Source organism: Pogona vitticeps, chromosome 4, assembly GCF_051106095.1.
Source record: "Pogona vitticeps strain Pit_001003342236 chromosome 4, PviZW2.1, whole genome shotgun sequence".
NCBI lineage: Eukaryota > Metazoa > Chordata > Lepidosauria > Squamata > Agamidae > Pogona > Pogona vitticeps.
In genome coordinates this window covers 114,727,006-114,744,919 of record NC_135786.1, presented here as the reverse complement: position 1 = coordinate 114,744,919, position 17,914 = coordinate 114,727,006, and the positions used below count along the sequence as shown (strand labels likewise).

The 17,914-nt window shown below is 41.0% G+C and overlaps 1 protein-coding gene and 1 long non-coding RNA gene across 4 annotated transcripts in view; one reads left to right on the top strand and one right to left on the bottom strand.

Moving 5' to 3' along the window:
* Window positions 1-17,914, bottom strand: part of LOC140706746 (uncharacterized) — a 66,269-nt gene that overhangs the window by 22,665 nt on the left and 25,690 nt on the right. For both annotated transcript variants that reach the window (XR_012086591.2, XR_012086592.2), the window contains exon 2: window positions 15,230-15,371. This is a non-coding gene — a long non-coding RNA (uncharacterized LOC140706746). The remainder of the gene's footprint in view (window positions 1-15,229; window positions 15,372-17,914) is intronic.
* On the top strand, window positions 112-7,980 carry LOC110077044 (uncharacterized). Of its 2 annotated transcripts, none has more exons than XM_078392354.1 (2): window positions 112-276; window positions 4,220-7,980. In XM_078392354.1, exon 2 carries the CDS (start codon window positions 4,276-4,278, stop codon window positions 5,425-5,427), a length of 1,152 nt encoding a protein of 383 aa, XP_078248480.1. In that variant the 5' UTR covers window positions 112-276; window positions 4,220-4,275; the 3' UTR covers window positions 5,428-7,980. The 2 variants fall into 2 exon arrangements, with proteins under 2 accessions (XP_078248480.1, XP_072854240.2); XM_072998139.2 differs by having other exon boundaries at window positions 113-252.

Below are 17,914 nucleotides of genomic sequence, written 5' to 3'. Positions count from 1 at the left end.
ATGGGTTTGCTGCTTTGTAACGTGTGAAGGGCGCGCCCCTCACCACCTTTGCTTCCGGATAAGCAAAGGATTCGGAAAGAACAGCTCAGGTTCGCCTCGCTTAGCAAAACGGGCCAATTACACTCCAGGTCGGTGGCGGGACACGCCCACCTGCGCCAGGCCGCGCTTGCTTGGAGGGAGCCGCCGGTGCCGGCGGGAGTTTCAAGGGGGCCCGTCCCACGAGCGCCTCGGCGGCGGCTTCGATCAGCCCCGGTTCCCTCGCCACGCGTAACCCCGGTAAGCAACGTTGTCGGGGAGCGGTCGTTCGGACAGGGGCGCTGACGCGGGGAAGGAAATGAAAGTATGGTACAGCACAGAGATGTAAGGGCGGATTCTGGGTCTTGAGAAGGGAACATTTGAGTAGGCACACCTTCTCTCAGCCCTGCACGAGATTGCACGAGGGTCCCGCTGTCGCCGCCGGTCAGAGATCAGACTTTCACTGACGCAGAGTACTTCAGCGCCGTTCACACGGCACACAAAACTCGTGTCCATATTGTGTGCGCCTGTACAGGTAAATGGCTGTGGGAATCCATTTGTGTTCAAGAGTTAATCAGTCCATGCATATTAAATTGGGGTGGAGGGGAAGGGCGCTAGATCAATAGATGGAGGGCAATTTTATGAGAGAGATTTTTCGGAATAGGCTTTGTGTGCATTTTTGCATTGGGACGCGTTCCATTGGGTTTAATAGATCTTCTAAAACCATGCGTGTACAACTGAATGCTTACTTAGGGCAACTTTTGGTGGACTCTGCCATTTCAGATTCAGGGACATCTGATAATTCATCTACAGTGTGCATTGAGAGGAACAGACTGTTGCCGATGTTTGCTTTAAGGAATTGGAGTGCCTGTTTTAATGAACTTGAAAAATAACACGTCCCTATATTGGTAGTGTTGCCATGTTAATGGGGAACATCTAACTCCCCTATTACAGAGCTTTCTCTTCAGGCAAGCCTTTCCGCAGTAATTGAGCTGTGTGTGATTTTTAGATGGATTATTATTGTATTTCCCATTTTTGGGGTTTTCCATTTCTCAGACTGCCGTTTCCCCCTCTTTTATTATTTGTACAGTATACATGTTGTTCCTAACTTTAATATTGCCTTTTAATGATGTAAGACATGTTTTTATACTCATTTCTCTTAGCTTTCAATATTGTCTTTTAATGATGTTAACCACCATTGTATACTCATTGTTCTAACCTTTAAATATCTCTTTCAATGTTGTAAGCTGCTTTGGGTCCTTTTCAAGCAGAAAGGCAGGGTAAAAATATTCTAAATAAATAAATATTACAGGAGTTCCACTGGCTGCTGATCCATTTCCAGGAACAATTCAAAATGCTGGTTTTAACCTACAAAGCCCTAAATGGCTTGGATCCAAGCTATCTCAAAGACCACATCTCCCTCCGCGCAGGCAGGCAAAGACCTTTCTCTCCAGGCAGATTTTTCCTTAATGACTGGTGGTCTGAGAGGGGTTTTAAAATGGATTGTTGTTCTCTGTTGTTTTGATTGTATTTTACTACCATTTTTAATGTAATACATGGTTTAATTCTTTTTTAATATGTGTATACAGTACTTACTGTTTTTAGTTTTAAAATATTGCCTTTTAAATGATTGGGTCCTTTTTATGGAGAAAGGTGGGATAAAAATATTTTAAATAAGTAAATAATCTTCTGCAATAATCCTCAGGCTGTAAAGTAGACTATCCTCTACTGTGCCACAGAGCAACCGGAGGAAGTTGCCTTTTACAAAGCAGTAGTTTTCAATCTTTGGTTCTCCAGATGTTTTGTCATCACTTCCCAGAATTCCTGACCATTGGCCATGCCAGCTACAGGCTTTGGGAAACTGATGTCCAAAAATCTTGAAGACTTAAGTGCTGAGATTAATTGCTCTGGCCTGGAGGGCAGAAGGAGAGAAATGTGACTCCTGAAAGGCTTTTATTTCTTGTCCTTTTCAATGCAAAGAGTTAATGCTGAGCTATCAAGTGAATCTATTGATAAATGCTCACCATCTTTAGGCATCTCATCAAGCAACATTTCCAGCTTCTGATTGCAAAGCATTTGAAAGGGCCTGTTCTGCAGAAAAATGCAGTTAAAATATAGGTAACAGAGCAGTTGTAGTTCATGGATTTGCTTCTATTACCTTAAATTGTTTTAGTAATGGGAGTGTTTAAATATTGAACAATGGAACCTAATCTTTTAGAAGGACTAGTCAGGGAAGGATAAAGAATTGCAAATGGAGCTGTATGGCAGGTATAGAGCCAATAAAGGGTCATGAAGAGGTGTCAGAGGTGCCAAATGTGGTTGGCTTTTGTAATCCACTCTCTTGGAATGCAGTGTGGAAGGGTGGAGTGATTGGGTAGATATGAGCAATCAGATAAAGATGATAATCTTTGAACTGCCTAGCTGGAAGGGACCCTATGGATCATCAAGGAGGCACCCTGGGGGACTGAACTCCCAACCTCTGGCGGCACAGAGGCCACAGCTATCCAGCCTTAGCCAACAGCATTAATATAAAAATCACCATGTAGAAAGTGAAGGATAGGCTGGCACTTGGCAAGGTGGAAGCTAAGATACAGATATCCAGATGTCCAGTAGTTTCAGTAGCTTAAGACTGCTGTGGCAGGCATCTTAGCTGGAACATGGGATCAAGCTGGAAGCTCCCTTGGCTGAAACCAGTTCATTCCTTCTGATTTTGCAGTCAGCTGTGCAGACCAAGAAGCCATTTTCTTTAAACTCCCACCTGTACTCCTGTGCTTTCCATCCTCTTGTCAAGTTGGTCTGTCATCTTTAACTTTCTCCATAAATCTCTTAAATTCAGTTAGAAATCAAGTACTGTATTGTGTGAATGGTTGCACAAAATGTGATCATGCCTAGTATGCCCCTCCCCCCCAGTCTTGGTGGTAAATGTCAAAATATTATTCGCTGTATCCCATTGGGTTCTTCGCAAGGGAGCCATAATATGAAGAAAAAAAAAACCCAGTGAAGCTGAAAAAATGGATTTTCATAAAGGAAATGCTTTTATATAATCTTAAACAAATGTACATGGTATTATTACTAGAGTTTCGGGGGTGTCATGGAAAACTGTTTTTGTCTTTAATGTATAGAATGAATTTTCTTTGAAGGGGGCTGAATTGCAGTGAATAAAAGGTGAGAAGCTAAAGAGTCTCCTAAAACAAAAAGAAAGTGCCAGATATTTAGGAACCACTGCCTTAATTCCGATTATAAATATATGCTAGATCAGCATGTTTATTTTCTTACAAATATTATTTATTTTCTTACAATCATTAATAATTGTAAAGGAAAAGGAAAAAGAAAATCATAATACAGCTTTATAGGGGAAAACTTAAAGTAGACCCTCCAGTTAAAAAACTCATCAAATAAATTAGCTCCTTTTAGTACTACATAATGCTTGTCCTGGTGAATTTCTGTCCAGTTTCTTGTGTAACAAAAGCAGAAAGGGCAACTGTACCTGATATACTCTCAGGTAAAGCAGAAAGAAACTACACTAAAACATTTTCAGACTCCATAATAAACTTGAAGACTTCAAAGAAAAGTATCTCAGTAAAACTTAAAATTAGTCTCCTGCACATATTCTCTAATGTAAACTCTAAATAATGATCTTTAGAGGTAATGAGCAGTAAATATCCTTAAAGGCATAATGGTCATTTCATAGTTTGCCTAATTTTTTTAAACAATGAGGTTGCAAGGTTTATGGCTAAATTGTTTAAAGTTTGTAGATTGATCTCTAATCTATATAGGAAGCCTGTTTGCTAGCAAAATACAGAGAAAAGTATGAAATGAAAGCAGAAATCATCATCTTAAATTATTGATGTTTCTTCCATTATTTGTCACTCCTCCTTAATAAAATGTGAAAAAATGTACTTTAATCATGCGCATGACTATTTCACTAACCTCAATGAAAATTAAATGTGCCTATTTGTGTCTGGATCATGCCAGATACATGTTATGCAAAGGACAAATGGCTTCCACACTCACTCAAATCTTTATTCATAGCATATTAAGGCAAAGGACCTACGGAATACAATAAAAGGTTTTAAGTGCCTTGAAATTTTCAGTGCTATTAGTTGTTTGCTCTGTTTTCCCTGTGGATTTTCTTTCTGGTGACTTCATTTCACCTGTTGACTATTGGAATTTCCACTAATGAAATTGTATAATCTTTTCACAGGAGGAACAGTGATTTGATGCTCTGATTTGGATACAGGCAAAAGTTGCCAAGGCTACATGATGGAGATGCAAGTGGACTCGGAACCTGCCAGCGTAAAATGTGTAGGTGATACCGCCAGCCTCCTGCTAGAAGTGGAAGAAGACTACTTGCCAGCTTCCTCTCCTGATGGCAACCCCAGGGCAGTTTCAGATCAGGATGGTGTCTTTTTAGAACCACATGTTGAAAAAAGAGAAAGCTCTTTGGTGGCAACCTCAAAAGAATCCGCTTACTATCGAAGGTGGGAATCAACCACCCCTGGTGTTTATGTTCCTTCTGCCACCTGTTATAGCACAGGCTCTGAAGGTAAGGTTCTGGACCTCTACTCTCTGGGGAATTCTAAGGATAGTCATGGCTTAAAGTTGGAGAATGAGGTGGAGGAGAATTTCATCATTCTTGTCGACATTTCTGATGATGAGAATCTGCCACCCCAGCTGGAGAAAACTTTGTCTGATGTTTCCAAGAAGTGTGGGGGTTCTTTCCAAGATCTCCGTGGGCTTCAGGAACTTAAGCAGTTTCACATGGCTGGAAGTCCGTACTGGTGCTCCATTTGTGGCAAAGAGTTTTTCCGTGCGGCTAACTTGCGAATGCACAAACTAACCCATTCTACAGAGAGGCCACACAAGTGCCCTGTATGTAACAAGGGTTTCATTCGCACTGCTGATGTTTGGAGGCATCTCAGCAGCTTTCACAGGATTGAGCGCTCCAGTGTTGTTTTGGGAAGTGCTAATATAAAGAATTGCTGGTCTGTGGTGCAAGAGGAACCAGACAATACTTTGAATACTGGACAGTTGTTCTGTGCGGTCAGAAAACCCGAAGAGAGCTCAAAAAGCTACCTCTGCCCAATATGTAACAAAAGTTTCAGTAAATCTAACTTACTTTCAAAACACAAAGTGATCCACCGGCAAGATAAGCCGTACAAGTGCAAAGAATGTGGCATGGCCTTTGTCCAACTGGCAAGGTTGAAAAGGCACCATCAGACCCATACGGGAGAGCGCCCTTTCCACTGCGAAGATTGTGGTAACACCTTTACCCGCCTGGGTTCACTAAAGCGCCATCACCGTATTCATACTGGAGAAAAGCCCTATTCCTGTTCCTACTGTAATCTGTCCTTCTCAGAGTTGGGAACTCTAAGGAGGCATGAACAGATTCATATAGTAGTCCTGGCATAGTGTATATGATGCTGAGATTTTGTTTTAAAAGTTTCCTGCAAATACTCAGAACCTGACGCTTGAACCTCTCCAAGTGAAAAGATGACCCACTGAATGCAAAAACTGCAGTAAAGCCCTCACAGTACAGTTACCAGAAAGTGTTGGTGGCAGTATTATTTTAATAAACTCTTTTGATTCCTTGACAAGTGGCAATTTACTTCTGCAATTTATGCTGCTACACTTGCACCGACTGGTGAGAATGAAGACTCATTCAACAGTGTAATTCAACAGGGATGCTGCATCTACAAATGTCAGCCATCATGAGGTGGCAGGCAACATGGATATGTGCATTGCCATAGTATCAAAGGCCTGAGAAAGCTTCAGGGTAATTGTGTTACTCCTTTGAAATAACAGCAGTATTTCAAGCATCTCTATGAGATGCTCACTTATTCTTTTCTCAATATCCAGCAAAAAATTTTTTTCCTCAACTTGCCAATTGCCTGTGTTTTTCTATAGTTGGGACCTGTTTTCTCATTATATTAGCTAAACAACTAAAACAACTTAAAAAACACAACTGAGCTTGTAGATATTTTGTTCTCTCTGTGGCCTTGTCTTCCTTTCCATTAGTTTAGCTACTTAAAAAATTGTGCTCTTCCTAGTCCTACTGCTGTTCTAGCTTCTTCACCCTTTTCCATTATGCTAACAAGCTTACACAATTCCCTCAACTGAGGAAATTTGATCGAGGGTGTGGAGTTAGTAGTACAACAAGAACAAAAACTTGCCACCATCTAATCAACCTGTTACAGTCTGTTTCTTTTCTTTTCTTTCTTTTTTTTTTTTGCTTCTCTTTTCTTTCTGTTTGGGAGGGCATAGAATCATGAAGTTGGAAGGGGCCTATAAGGCCATACGAGTCCATATAACAAGAACGAAGGGTTGCCTGTCAGAATAGGACATGGTCTGACTCTAAAAAAATATTCCCTGTTCTCTTTTGCATTTTAAACAGGCACCTTTTGGTAAGGCATTGTAGGTTCATCACTTTAAACCAGTAGTTCCCAACCTTGGGTTCCCACATCTTCTTGGACTAGAACTCCCAGTAGCCTTCACCACTAGTTGTGTTGGCCAGGATTTCTGGGAGTTGTAGTTCAAGAACTCTGGGGACCGAGGTTGGGAGCCACTACTTTAGACCTAGCTTTTTCCCACTGCACTATGGATTTACCCCTGTTGACACATGGAAAAGTGTTACATTTGAACCTGCCTTCATTATATGCATGTGTTTTTTAGGCCTGCTGTGGTCTTGGTCTTGTGCCCAACTATCTGCAGCACTGTTCACGAACAGGAATATTGCAGAGCCTGGGAGACATTATGTACATATAAACGTGGATCCACTTAGGTGCTTCGTTCTTGGCTTGACAAATTGTAACTTTTGTAACCAGCAAGGAGTGACAAGACTGTGTCCCTGCCTCCTAGCTCTTCTTTTCCCCAGTGGTTTGATGCTGGTTTAATAAAGCCAACTTGAAACTGACTCAATCTGTAAAATGATATTAAACCACAGTCCACTCTTTTAGGCAGAATATGTGACTGGTTTAATTAAACCAGGAAGTAAGCATTCATTGATTTCATAGTTTATTCCCAGCTGCTAAGGTGCGATTTAGGAAGCTATAAATTCATAGCCTATACAAGGTCGCCACCATTAGTAATAAGTTAAACAACTGGGACAGGAAAATATGCTTAAGGTTGAAATGGTATCATCTTATTACTAATGTTCAGAAGAGAAAGTTATATTTTACCTGACTTGTTATGATGAAATGAAGTAATGACATTTCATACTCCCTCTTAGCTCCCAAAATAGAACTTGTAGGCTAAAATCCTCCTGCAAAATACTGTGTGCATCATGACACTGTTTTCATAATTTGCAAGCAGCTAGTCACATGCCCAACTACGCAGCTGTTCACGTGCCCCACTAGAAGATTATGAGGCATGCCATAGACTCCTATTGCTTGAATATTGGCTGTGTACTTGATCACAACACAGTAGGATTCTGGTTATTGTTTTCATGAGGTAGAATGCTGTGTCTTGTCTTTTGGTTTATAATCCATGCAGTTGAGCTTGGAAAAACAGAGAATGACCTCCAAGCTTACAAGGAAGTTCAATAAACTGACTGGCATATTTTCATAAATCGGACCTTCTCTGTTTTGTTTGTATGGCTTGCCAACCTTAACAGAAGTAAAAGGAGGGAAGGATGCTAGTACTGTATAAAGACAATAAGAAAATGTTGATCTAGTGTCCTTCAGGTACAACCTTAGTTCCTATCCAGCCCCAGATGACCACAAGTGGCATTTGGGAGCGGAGAAGCTAGGGATCCTGTCTGCACTTTGCTTCCTCCTGTGTCTGTTGTTAGACTGATATTCTCAGGGTTTCTCCGTCAGGGTTTGCTTCTGACTCTGCGGAGCAGATGTGTTGCTGCTCTTCTGCCATGTCCGTTCTAGGTCTTTTTATCTGTTTAGTCAGAGTTCGGGTTTAAGCTTTTCTACCTTGAATGTAACTTTCTTAATAAATGTTCCTTGTTCATTTTAACTGCTTCTGCCTACTTTATCCTGGGATTAACAGTCCATGAGTCCATGCAATGCTTACTCTGTTACTAAGAAAAACCTTAGTAGTGTCTTTTTCTCACTTTATGAACACGCACAATAGAAGAAGCTTCAGGTGTGTACTACTGAGAAGTTTTTATTTATCTGAACACATTTCAAGTCATAAAATTCTTTGGCAACTGTTTTGGTCCATTCAAAGTAAAACTAAAATACTCTTGTCTACTGTCTCAAGGTAATCTATGAGACTGTTTTTGTCAGGTCAGGCCCACTCCTTTTGCTGCTGAAAGCAAAGGATAAGGTGGCACCTCCACAGAAGCCAACCAGACTGGCAGAGCTTATTGGAGGAAACATAAAAATACAGTAAAAGCAAGAGCTTGGGGAAAAAAGCATGGCTCCTTCATTGTGCATAGTTGTGTTCCATGAATGGATAAATGAGTTTTCTCTGAAAATGAACTTCACAGTTTGAAGTGGGCTGGGGCAAACACATCTTTGACACCTTTCCCCATGTCGTTGCAAGCTTAAAGATATTATCTGGAGAGGTATTTAGTGACGAGCATTTTGGACTGAGACTTCAACCACCCATAGCACTCATTGGGCAATGAGTGAGTCACATTCTTACTCTTAAAATACCTTATAGTTTTGTTTTTGCTTTTGATAAAGTGGGGAGAAGGACAGCCTTTGGAGCTCATCAGAGAAAAGGATGAAACTAATTAGTTGCAAAGGATCTGAATTCCAAATACCTCCATTTTCAGGAAATTGTATCTGTGTGACCTTTGACCATTTCCTTTATCCCTCTGCTTTTTTGTGAAGTTGGATATTAAAGGATGAGAGTTCAAATTGGGAAGTGGGATGGGGAAGAAAGCCTTGCCTTTCCCTTCATCTCACAAATCACTGTAAGTGGAAGATGCACACATATTTTTCATGCAAGCCACTGAATACTATTTATTGCATTTATGTCCTCTTAATTCTAAAGAGATCATACATTGTTTTCCTTCTCATTTTCCCCCCTGTGAAACCCTGTGAGGTAGTTTCAGAGTGGGAGATATGAACAGGTCAGTATCACCCAGTGAGATTTTCAGCCCCTGTAATGATTTCTCAGCAGCAGAAGAGAGACATGCTCTCTCCAGCCATACATGAAGCTACCAGTCAGGACTGCTCTCTTTCAGACCATGTCCTTCCCTACAAAATTCCTTCAGAAGGTGTATGGGGGGCACTGCCTCTTGATTGCAAGAAATACTGTACAGTACTCAGTTTATTTTTGAAATATGTGGGTCATAGAACAACATAGTCACAGAGTATGTTCATGCAAAAATAAGCAAAAGGTAGGGTTGCATGGTACATTCAGATTGGAAGGCAGTTTGCATTAAGTGTTTCATAACTTAAATTTGAATCCAAATTCTTTCCTTCACACACACACATAAACACACACAGAGAGAATTCTATGTGGCCTCTCTCTGAACTAGACAGTAGATGGCAATGTTGCATCTCCAAAGAGCAAAAATACTAATAAGAAAGCAGAAAGAAGTCCTATCAGATGGACATGCGTTTACACTAAGACCTGTAATAGCATCAGCCTGTTTGTAGGCATCCTTTTTTAAAAAAAGAAAAAAACAGCTCTGTGTACAATATATCAGGCTAGAAGAGGCACTGGTTTACCTGGGAACTGTTTTCCTACTTTACATTTAACTTGGTGGCCTGTTGAATCTAGACCTACTGTTTCCAGCCAGCCTGTACAGAGAGAGAGAGCTGTTGCTAGATCCTAACAATGTACTCCCCCATAATTACATCCAATTTGTTTGCTGCTGCTTCCTTTCCCAACCACATCTACCTATTTAGTGAGATGTTACTACAAGCTGAGTTATTTTCTCAACCCAAAGTGGTTCTCAACTTGTAAAGCATAAACACAAAATACAACATGCAACAATTTATTAAGATGACAAAAAGTGAAAAACTATAAATCTTTTTTAATAATCCAATCAGCATATCCCAAAACAGGAAAAACAAAATGACCACCATTAAACATACAGAATGCCCTGAAAAAGAGAAATATTTTTGCCTAGCGCCTAAAAGAAGACAAAATAAAAACTAGGCAAGCATCTCTGTGGAAAACACTATCATATGAGGTGGGGGCGGAGAGTGGCGACCACATAAAGAGGCCTGATCCCTCCACCCTCTGCATATCCCTTCATGAGAGCATAAAGGCAAGGACCTCAGATGTCCATCTCAGGAGTTGGTCAGATACGTATGGGTAAAGGTAATCTTGATATGCTGGGGTGTCTGAGCTTTACAGATTATAGATTATATACAGATTATATAAAAGGCTTAATTGAATCTACTTTGAACTGAGCTTGGAAACAAAATGATGGCCAATACAACTAAAGCTATTTGTTGGGCAAGTTCCAGTCAAAGGTCTAGCTGCTGCAAGGAGGAAATGGTAAAGCAACAAGGCAATCTCTGGGGTAGGAATACCTTTTGGATATGCTCATCATGGGATTCTGTGTGGGCTGATATTTCTAGGGTGCAAAAGATATCAAGCACAATCAGTAGGGAAGGGTTGTGAAAATGGGCCTCATTGAAATGGCATATATTAAAGTGGGACTTCTGTAAGTCCTATTTGCTTTGGATGCTGCAGACTCCTCTCTGTTCCAGTCATTGTCACTGCTGCCCAGAATTCATTCTTGCTGATGCTTGGCAGCAGGAACCACCGAAGAGCATGTTTAGTTGTTAGAAATCAGCCGAGAGTGAGCCTACAGAAATCCAAGCCACAGTCACCCCTGAGCTTTGAAACTCAGAGGACCTTCGTTTGCACTTTCTTCCCCTCACCTGGTTACCAGGATTGTGGGGAGGAAGGAACTACATACTGTGCCCTGAGTTCACTGGAGGAAAGATAAGAAATAATTGTGACTACAAAACAGAAAAACTAGAGCCAGAAGCCTTTCTCCATCCTCCAGTCTGAAAGTCTTTCACTACAGTCTAGAATCTGCAGTATTAGGCAGAACTGCTCCTGGATTTCTGAACACAGCCACTGTGATGGAGGGAAGGCAGGAAGGAGGCAAACCAAGGGTGTCAGTAGCTGGTACAATCAAGATTTGTGGTTCCGGGGATTTTAAGGACAATACTGCATGAACTATATAAACAAAACAATCAGCCACCCTAAATGCTATGCCAAGAAAAGCTGCATTTGTATTGAACAAACTGCCCATATTATAGTATTCATTCTGTTTCTTTGTTAGTCTATCAAGATAGGTATCCTTCTGATTCTGCTGTTGCTCAGAGAAGGGAAAAGGATTTTACAGAACTCTGAAGACTCGGCCCCATCCACTGGAAATCTGTCTTCCTGAAGATTCCAGAAGGCAATTCTTGCTTTCCTTCAGGAAATCTACATTTGCAACCATAATGGATGAATGAATGTTGTCCTGGGTGCTCATGATTTTGGGCAAGCTGAGAGGTGATTTATATGAAAATCAGACTTGGAAAATGACTGTTTGTGTTGCCCGGAAGGAGCAGAGTAAAAGTATTTTCTGTACCTGTTCCCTTTATCTGATGGAGGCTGGGCCAAAAAAATGTGCTCCGTCCCAGTCCGGTCCTGTGGTTTATCTAATGGCTCTGCTGACCAGGCTCTCTTGTTTGCTGAATTAACAAAATAAGAAAAGAAACACCTTCGGAGAAGGCATGACTGTGCTCTGCTATCATTTGTTGGCTGGCAAATTGACAAGAGGAAGTTACTTTTTGGAACAGGGCTCCCTGAACCCACTCACCAGCAGCTATAATCTGAAAGCTATAATTGCTATGAGAGGTATAATCAAAAAAATAATAATAACATATCCAGCTCTGCAAATGGGGTTGGGGTGAGTCAATTTTAAATGTGTTGGTTTAAAAATTGTGGGCTAACAGGTTCAAGGTCTTCTCTTCTGCATTCTGATTCTTTTTCTACCCTGTATAGCAAACACACTTCCATCTAAGCTATGTCAGAAGTGTTAATTCATTTCAGTACATGGAAATGTTCAATTTGTAAATCTCAATATACTTGACAAGTTCCTCCAAGCAACAAGAAACAATAGTTCAATAAATGAGTAACTCATGTAGCCTTAGTAGGAGGACTAACTGTTTCTTAAAATCTTGGTGGTTAAGATACAGAAGTACTGGCCATGTGATAAACTCCTGGAAACATCATCACCATCATCATTGTCATCATAATCATGTGCTGTCAAATCAATTCTGACTTATAGCACCCCTTTTCGGGGTTTTCCAGGTAGAAAATACTCAGGAGTGGTTTACCATTCCTTTCTTCTGGGGGTGCCCTGGGACTGTGCAGCTTGCCCAAGGCCACACAGGCTGGCTCTTCTCCATGGAGGCACAGTGAGGAATCAAACTCCCAACCTCTGGCTTCGTAGCTAGATACCTGAATTATTGTCTTGCCAACTCCTAGAAACATAGACCAACTGTAGATGAACTGGTAACTGACTGCCACTGTAGCTGTTTGTAAAAGTGCTTCAGTACTGGGAGAGGCTGTACCACCACTTCTTTTCCTATAGAGTAGCTGCATTGGGCAAATGGAGAGGAAACTGGTTTGGGAATTGAGCAGTTTGTTGGAAAGCAATGCTTACTGGATGGTCCAGAATTAAGGCTCCCAGCTTCCTACCTTTGCATGTCTTGAAGGCTAATGCCCTGTTTGTTCTTCCAGTCAGCTGCCAGGGAAGATGGAAATTTGCCTTTGGAGAGTCAGGGGGTGTTGAAAACAAGTCATTTGGTAGCTTTCTTGTAACCTGGATTCCCTGGTTTCTTATTTACGGTGTCAGCACTTCAGACTAACTAGTAATGAGGCTGTAATTTGTTCTTTATGGGGTAGAGGTTACAACGTCAGTGAGTCAGCTCTGATGTTTTGCCCATTTGGTCATAGTCTGAGATGATGGCATACTGTACATTCTTAGTATAGTAACCAGTTTTGGCTGGAAGAAGGCAGAGGGAGTTATGGTCTGATGACCCTCCCTGCTTTTTAAATAAACTTTGAAATTTTATTAAACATATTTTCGTGACAGCTATCCAACTTTTAAAATTGTTTTCAAGCTGAAAAGGATTTTTCCTGTACTGGTGTAATACTTCCTCCCCCCCACTGCACAAAAATACACACATGCTAGCTGTCACACTTGGGTCTTGACACATCTTTTGCATGGTGGGTGTTAATGTTTTTTCAAAATAAAAAAGAACTGCTAGAATGAATTCATGCAAAAGGTCAAACCCACCTTTCCTCCTTTATCATTACTGTATCTTTATGATAGACACACAAACCATCAACTAGATGGCATGTTTTCAGGCAGGAGGTCCCAGTGGTAGCTCCCCTCGATTCACTGGGGACATTATAGGCTAGAAATTCCCTAAAATGTGGGCCAGGCATACAAGACAATGGCAAGGATGACATTATTTCATGTGACACCCTAGTTATGGTCTATTAATAGAAATGATCAAAGCTTCGGGGAAGCAATGTCTCCATCAGCCGAGAAGACATGTTAATCTCTGCAGGATTTACTGCTCCCGTGTTGCCTCTTTCCAATGCCTCGCTGAAGTTGAGGGAAGAAGTTGCAGTCTTGACCAGACATTACCAAGCTCTTGTGAAATCACAGCACATGTGTGCACAATCACACACTCACTCACTCATACACACTCACACACACTTACACATTCACTCATTCACAGACGCGCACACACACAGAGAGTCACTGCTGTTTTGAAGAAGGGAGGAAATACTTTCCCCCTCCCCTTGGTTCTTCGAAAAAGTGAATAAGCAGTTCATGAACCAAATTCTTCACCTTTTTTGCCCCACAAGGGCCTGGGTGCCATTCATCCAGATGAGAGAGAGGATGGGTAGCAATTATTTTGTAAGGCTTAAGAATCTCAACAGCATATTCATGAGACATAGATTAAAAGGCCAGATGCTTGTTCATGAGACTCAAGCTTTGTAATTAATATTATGGAAACAGTGAAGGGTAAGTCATTTGATTTTGCATTCATGGCACTAAATCACTTCAGTTTTATGCAGAACTAATTCTTTTCTTACAGCATGTGGTTCTGTTTCTCTAAGTTCAGAAGTGCTCTGAATATATATTTTGATTTGGAGTGGGTTTGCCTGCCCTCACATATAGGAGATTTCATTCTGAAGGGTGCACTTACAGCTAGGCACAAGAGTATACTTTTACAAGTCAAATGTACAGCTTCTCACACAGCTATGTGTATAAGCACTGAGCAAAAAGGATTTGTCTGAACTTTTACACCATGCTGAAACTCACTAAGATAACCACCTCTTACTACCACAACAGTCAAACTCTCAAAACATCCTTCTGTGACTTTGAGAACATTGAGACAAATTCTTATTCTTTCCCCTTCTCTTCAACTTTCCCTTCACAACTTTTCATAAGCTGGGACTGCCTGAGCCAAAGAGTCAGAGAGAGAGAGAGTGGACACTGGTGCTATCCATCACAAAAAGAAACACAAGCAGGTGTCAACAGAGCATTTATTGCCATCTCTGCTAAAACTCCACAGAAGTACATTTTGATGTAAGGAAAGAATTGGCTTTTGTTGTTCCTGGTGAAAATATTTGTTGAAATTACAGTAACAAAATCTACATTGACACCTGCCTTGAAGTTCACTGCTGCTCTTTTTTGAAGTTTCTCCCTCCCTATTTTTTATTATTATTTATTTTTGGCTCCATGCCATCTAATATGATTGGAGCATGCATTTATTTACATTTGAACAGAGGTATTCTAATTAATCCAGGGCTCTTGAGAGTCCCCTGAACTGCAAGGAGAACAAACCTATCCATTTTGAAGGAAATCAACCCTGAGTGCTCACTGGAAGGACAGATCCTGAAGCTGAGGCTCCAGTACTTTGGCCATCTCATGAGAAGAGAAGACTCCCTGGAAAAGACCCTGATGTTGGGAAAGTGTGGAGGCAAGAGGAGAAGGGGAGGACAGAGGACGAGATGGTTGGACAGTGTCACTGAAGCGACCAACATGAATTTGACCCAACTCCGGGAGGCAGTGGAAGACAGGAGGACCTGGCGTGCTCTGGTCCATGGGGTCACGAAGAGTCGGACACGACTAAACAATTAAACAACAACAATTCTAACTAAAGTTGCTCTGCTAGTAAGGTAGCAAAGCTAGGATTTTCTGTATGCAAAACATCAGCTCATCTAGCCACTCTCCAATTAAAGGAAAGTGCCTTTTCAAAATTTTAGTTACCATTGTTTTTCTTTCTGCTTTTCTCCCTTTCTCCTTTATTCCTCCACTTCAGTATCCTGATCTCCAGCTCTGTAATGTGCATATTGCCCTCATCAGAGATCTAGCCATTCAAAAGGCTCTACTGCTTCATAGCTTCTTTTTCCTAGGAAGGAATGAACAGAACTGTGTTGGAAACCTCTTGGATGATTAATAGGCCTGATACATTTTGTCAGACTGTTATTCGAAATGGCTCAAAAGTATTCATTACTTTACTTCAGCATTGATAACAGACCAGTGTCTTCTTTCACCTCTGAGAGCAATGGACTAGTTCAGCGGTAGATGACTATCTATATGCTACAGAAAGATTTATCCTTCATCAAAGTAAATGGCCAAGGAAATCAAGAGGAATAGTTGGGTGAGGCAATTGCTTCATTCTGCCAAATGTTAGGGCCAGTCCTCTCTGTTGCATATACCACTGAAAGTGGATTCGATACCCAAGTGCATACATTTCTTTCCTTGATGCTGATGCCTGCCCTCTGTCACTTAACTTGAAGAAAACCATAATGAATTACAATAGTTTATGGCACATGTGACTTACTGTTGTGGGTGGACCTTAAATAAAACACAGAGGTTTATTACTTTGGTGAGGATTTCTTGGAGCTAAAATAATAAAAGAGCAAGTGAGGCAGCAATAATCATTTATTACCAACTGGTAGGTCATACCCCGGTAAGCTGGGAGTACAAAGATACAGAGTTTGCACACTGCTTTTATAATATTCTTAGCAGGAGAGTGGGGGTAGCAATCCCACCAATCAGCAAGTTACATTGCAAAAGTTACAAAATGGGACAGGTACAGTGATGGTCTACATCAATCTAATCATGTAGACAGGACAGGATGGAATACTGTCACAAGTTCCTTCCCTCAGATATCTGTGACCCTGTCCTGTGCTAAGGACACTAGGACAGTGGTCAATGGAAACTGGGTGACAGGTTATAGAATACAGAAAGATATGAAGAAGCATTAATCAGGCAAACAATTTAATATAAGAATCAAGAATTAATTCTCCTTTAGCACTTAAATTTGTGTCCTTGGGGACCAACATGTTCTCCAGATACTAAAGTGGGTTCAGAAGAGTCCAGCGTCCTCAGGTAAGGTCAGGCTCTATAGCTTAATTGGCATTGCCAGTCAGGGAGTGCCACCTTCTCCACACAGGAATGAAGAATGTGGATGACTCATTGGTTAGGGGGCTCCAAAACTGTTTCTTTGGGAAGATTAATAATGGATCCTTAAGACAGTTACATATTAACATTTTCACGAAATACTTTACTCACAGGGAGCTCAGTGCTCAAATGAAACTGAGGGCCTTCTGTTTCTTCAGCTAAAATCCAGTATTAAGCAGTGAATAGAGGCCCACTGAATTAATTCAAGTTATGGAGAAGATGACTCACCAAATCCCCACTGATTCAGTGGGCCTACTCTCATCACAATTTACTTCTGGATTTCAGCCATTGTACTTTTAAAACAAACTACACTTTAAACAAGCGAAATTCAATAGACATTAAGGGGGAAAAGACATGTGATTAGGACCCATCTTTCCCTCTGTTTAGGGACAGTCGAAAACTAGCTTTTGACAAAAATATTTCCAGAGAACATTCAAGTAACTGAACTGACTTGTAGGCAGAATGGGGATCATGATAACTGTGTGCCTGCAGTTTTCTCAATATGTTATAGATTTTTACAGCACCAAAGATCTTATTATGTGAAGTGATGAACTATGACCCCCTGTGCTCCAATTATATAGGCCTCTTCAGAAAGGCATGTACTGTATGTCAGTAGGAAAGAGAGCTGGCTATACATTGTGTTCAGGTTCCTGGTGAGATTGAATGGACATCACAGAGGGATCCTCCTGTAGTACTGGGTACAACTATCTTTATCAGAACTGGGCAATATTTCCATTTCATGAGGTCACTTTGGGTAAACACTTGATGTAACTAGAGAGTGAGGCAATGTCTTCTTAGATTTTGAAAAAGTGATTGCAGACAGCATGAAGTCTTAAATAGCAGACACTACAGATAATCCAGTATTAGTAGAGGGAATTCCTTAATAGCTGAAAGTGTTTGTGTGCATGTAGGACCTTTACTCACCTCACTTAATTTGCAAATTAGTTTAATTTGTTTTGTAATTGTTCTTTAGGACTTAAGAAGGGATTCCTCCAAAACCTGATTTCCAAAAATGCACTTTCCCAGTTTAAGAATTCTGGATGCTATCTCCCGAAAATGTAACTTGTTTGAAGTCTGATTGAAATCACTACAGAGACAGTAATAGGTACCCTCACCATTCCTCTCCTCTCTAGAGCTGCATTTGAGACCCTTCAGTTTTGATTGTAAAGAGGAAGTAAATGGCTATATTCTGCAGATTCAGATCGTCGTCTTCTCCTAAGGGTGGTGACAGAGGCAGAATAGTAAGGCAGAGTTTGTGGATGCTTTCACACTTGGTTGGAAGATGTATTTCTGACAGACACAACTTTCCTTCTGGACAAGCTGCATCTGCTGATATTCACTCTTCAAGGGTTCTGTCATCTCTTGCTTTTTGTCACCTTATTCCCATGGTTGTTACCAAAGAAGTAACACCTGATGCACAGGGAAGATGTTGACAATTAGAGAGGGAGAAGAGCTGTGGAGGGCTTACAGGGAAGTGAATGAGAA

Excerpts from the sequence above, each read along its gene's own strand:
- LOC110077044 (XM_078392354.1), top strand. The coding sequence starts at position 4,276 with ATGATGGAGATGCAAGTGGACTCGGAACCTGCCAGCGTAAAATGTGTA.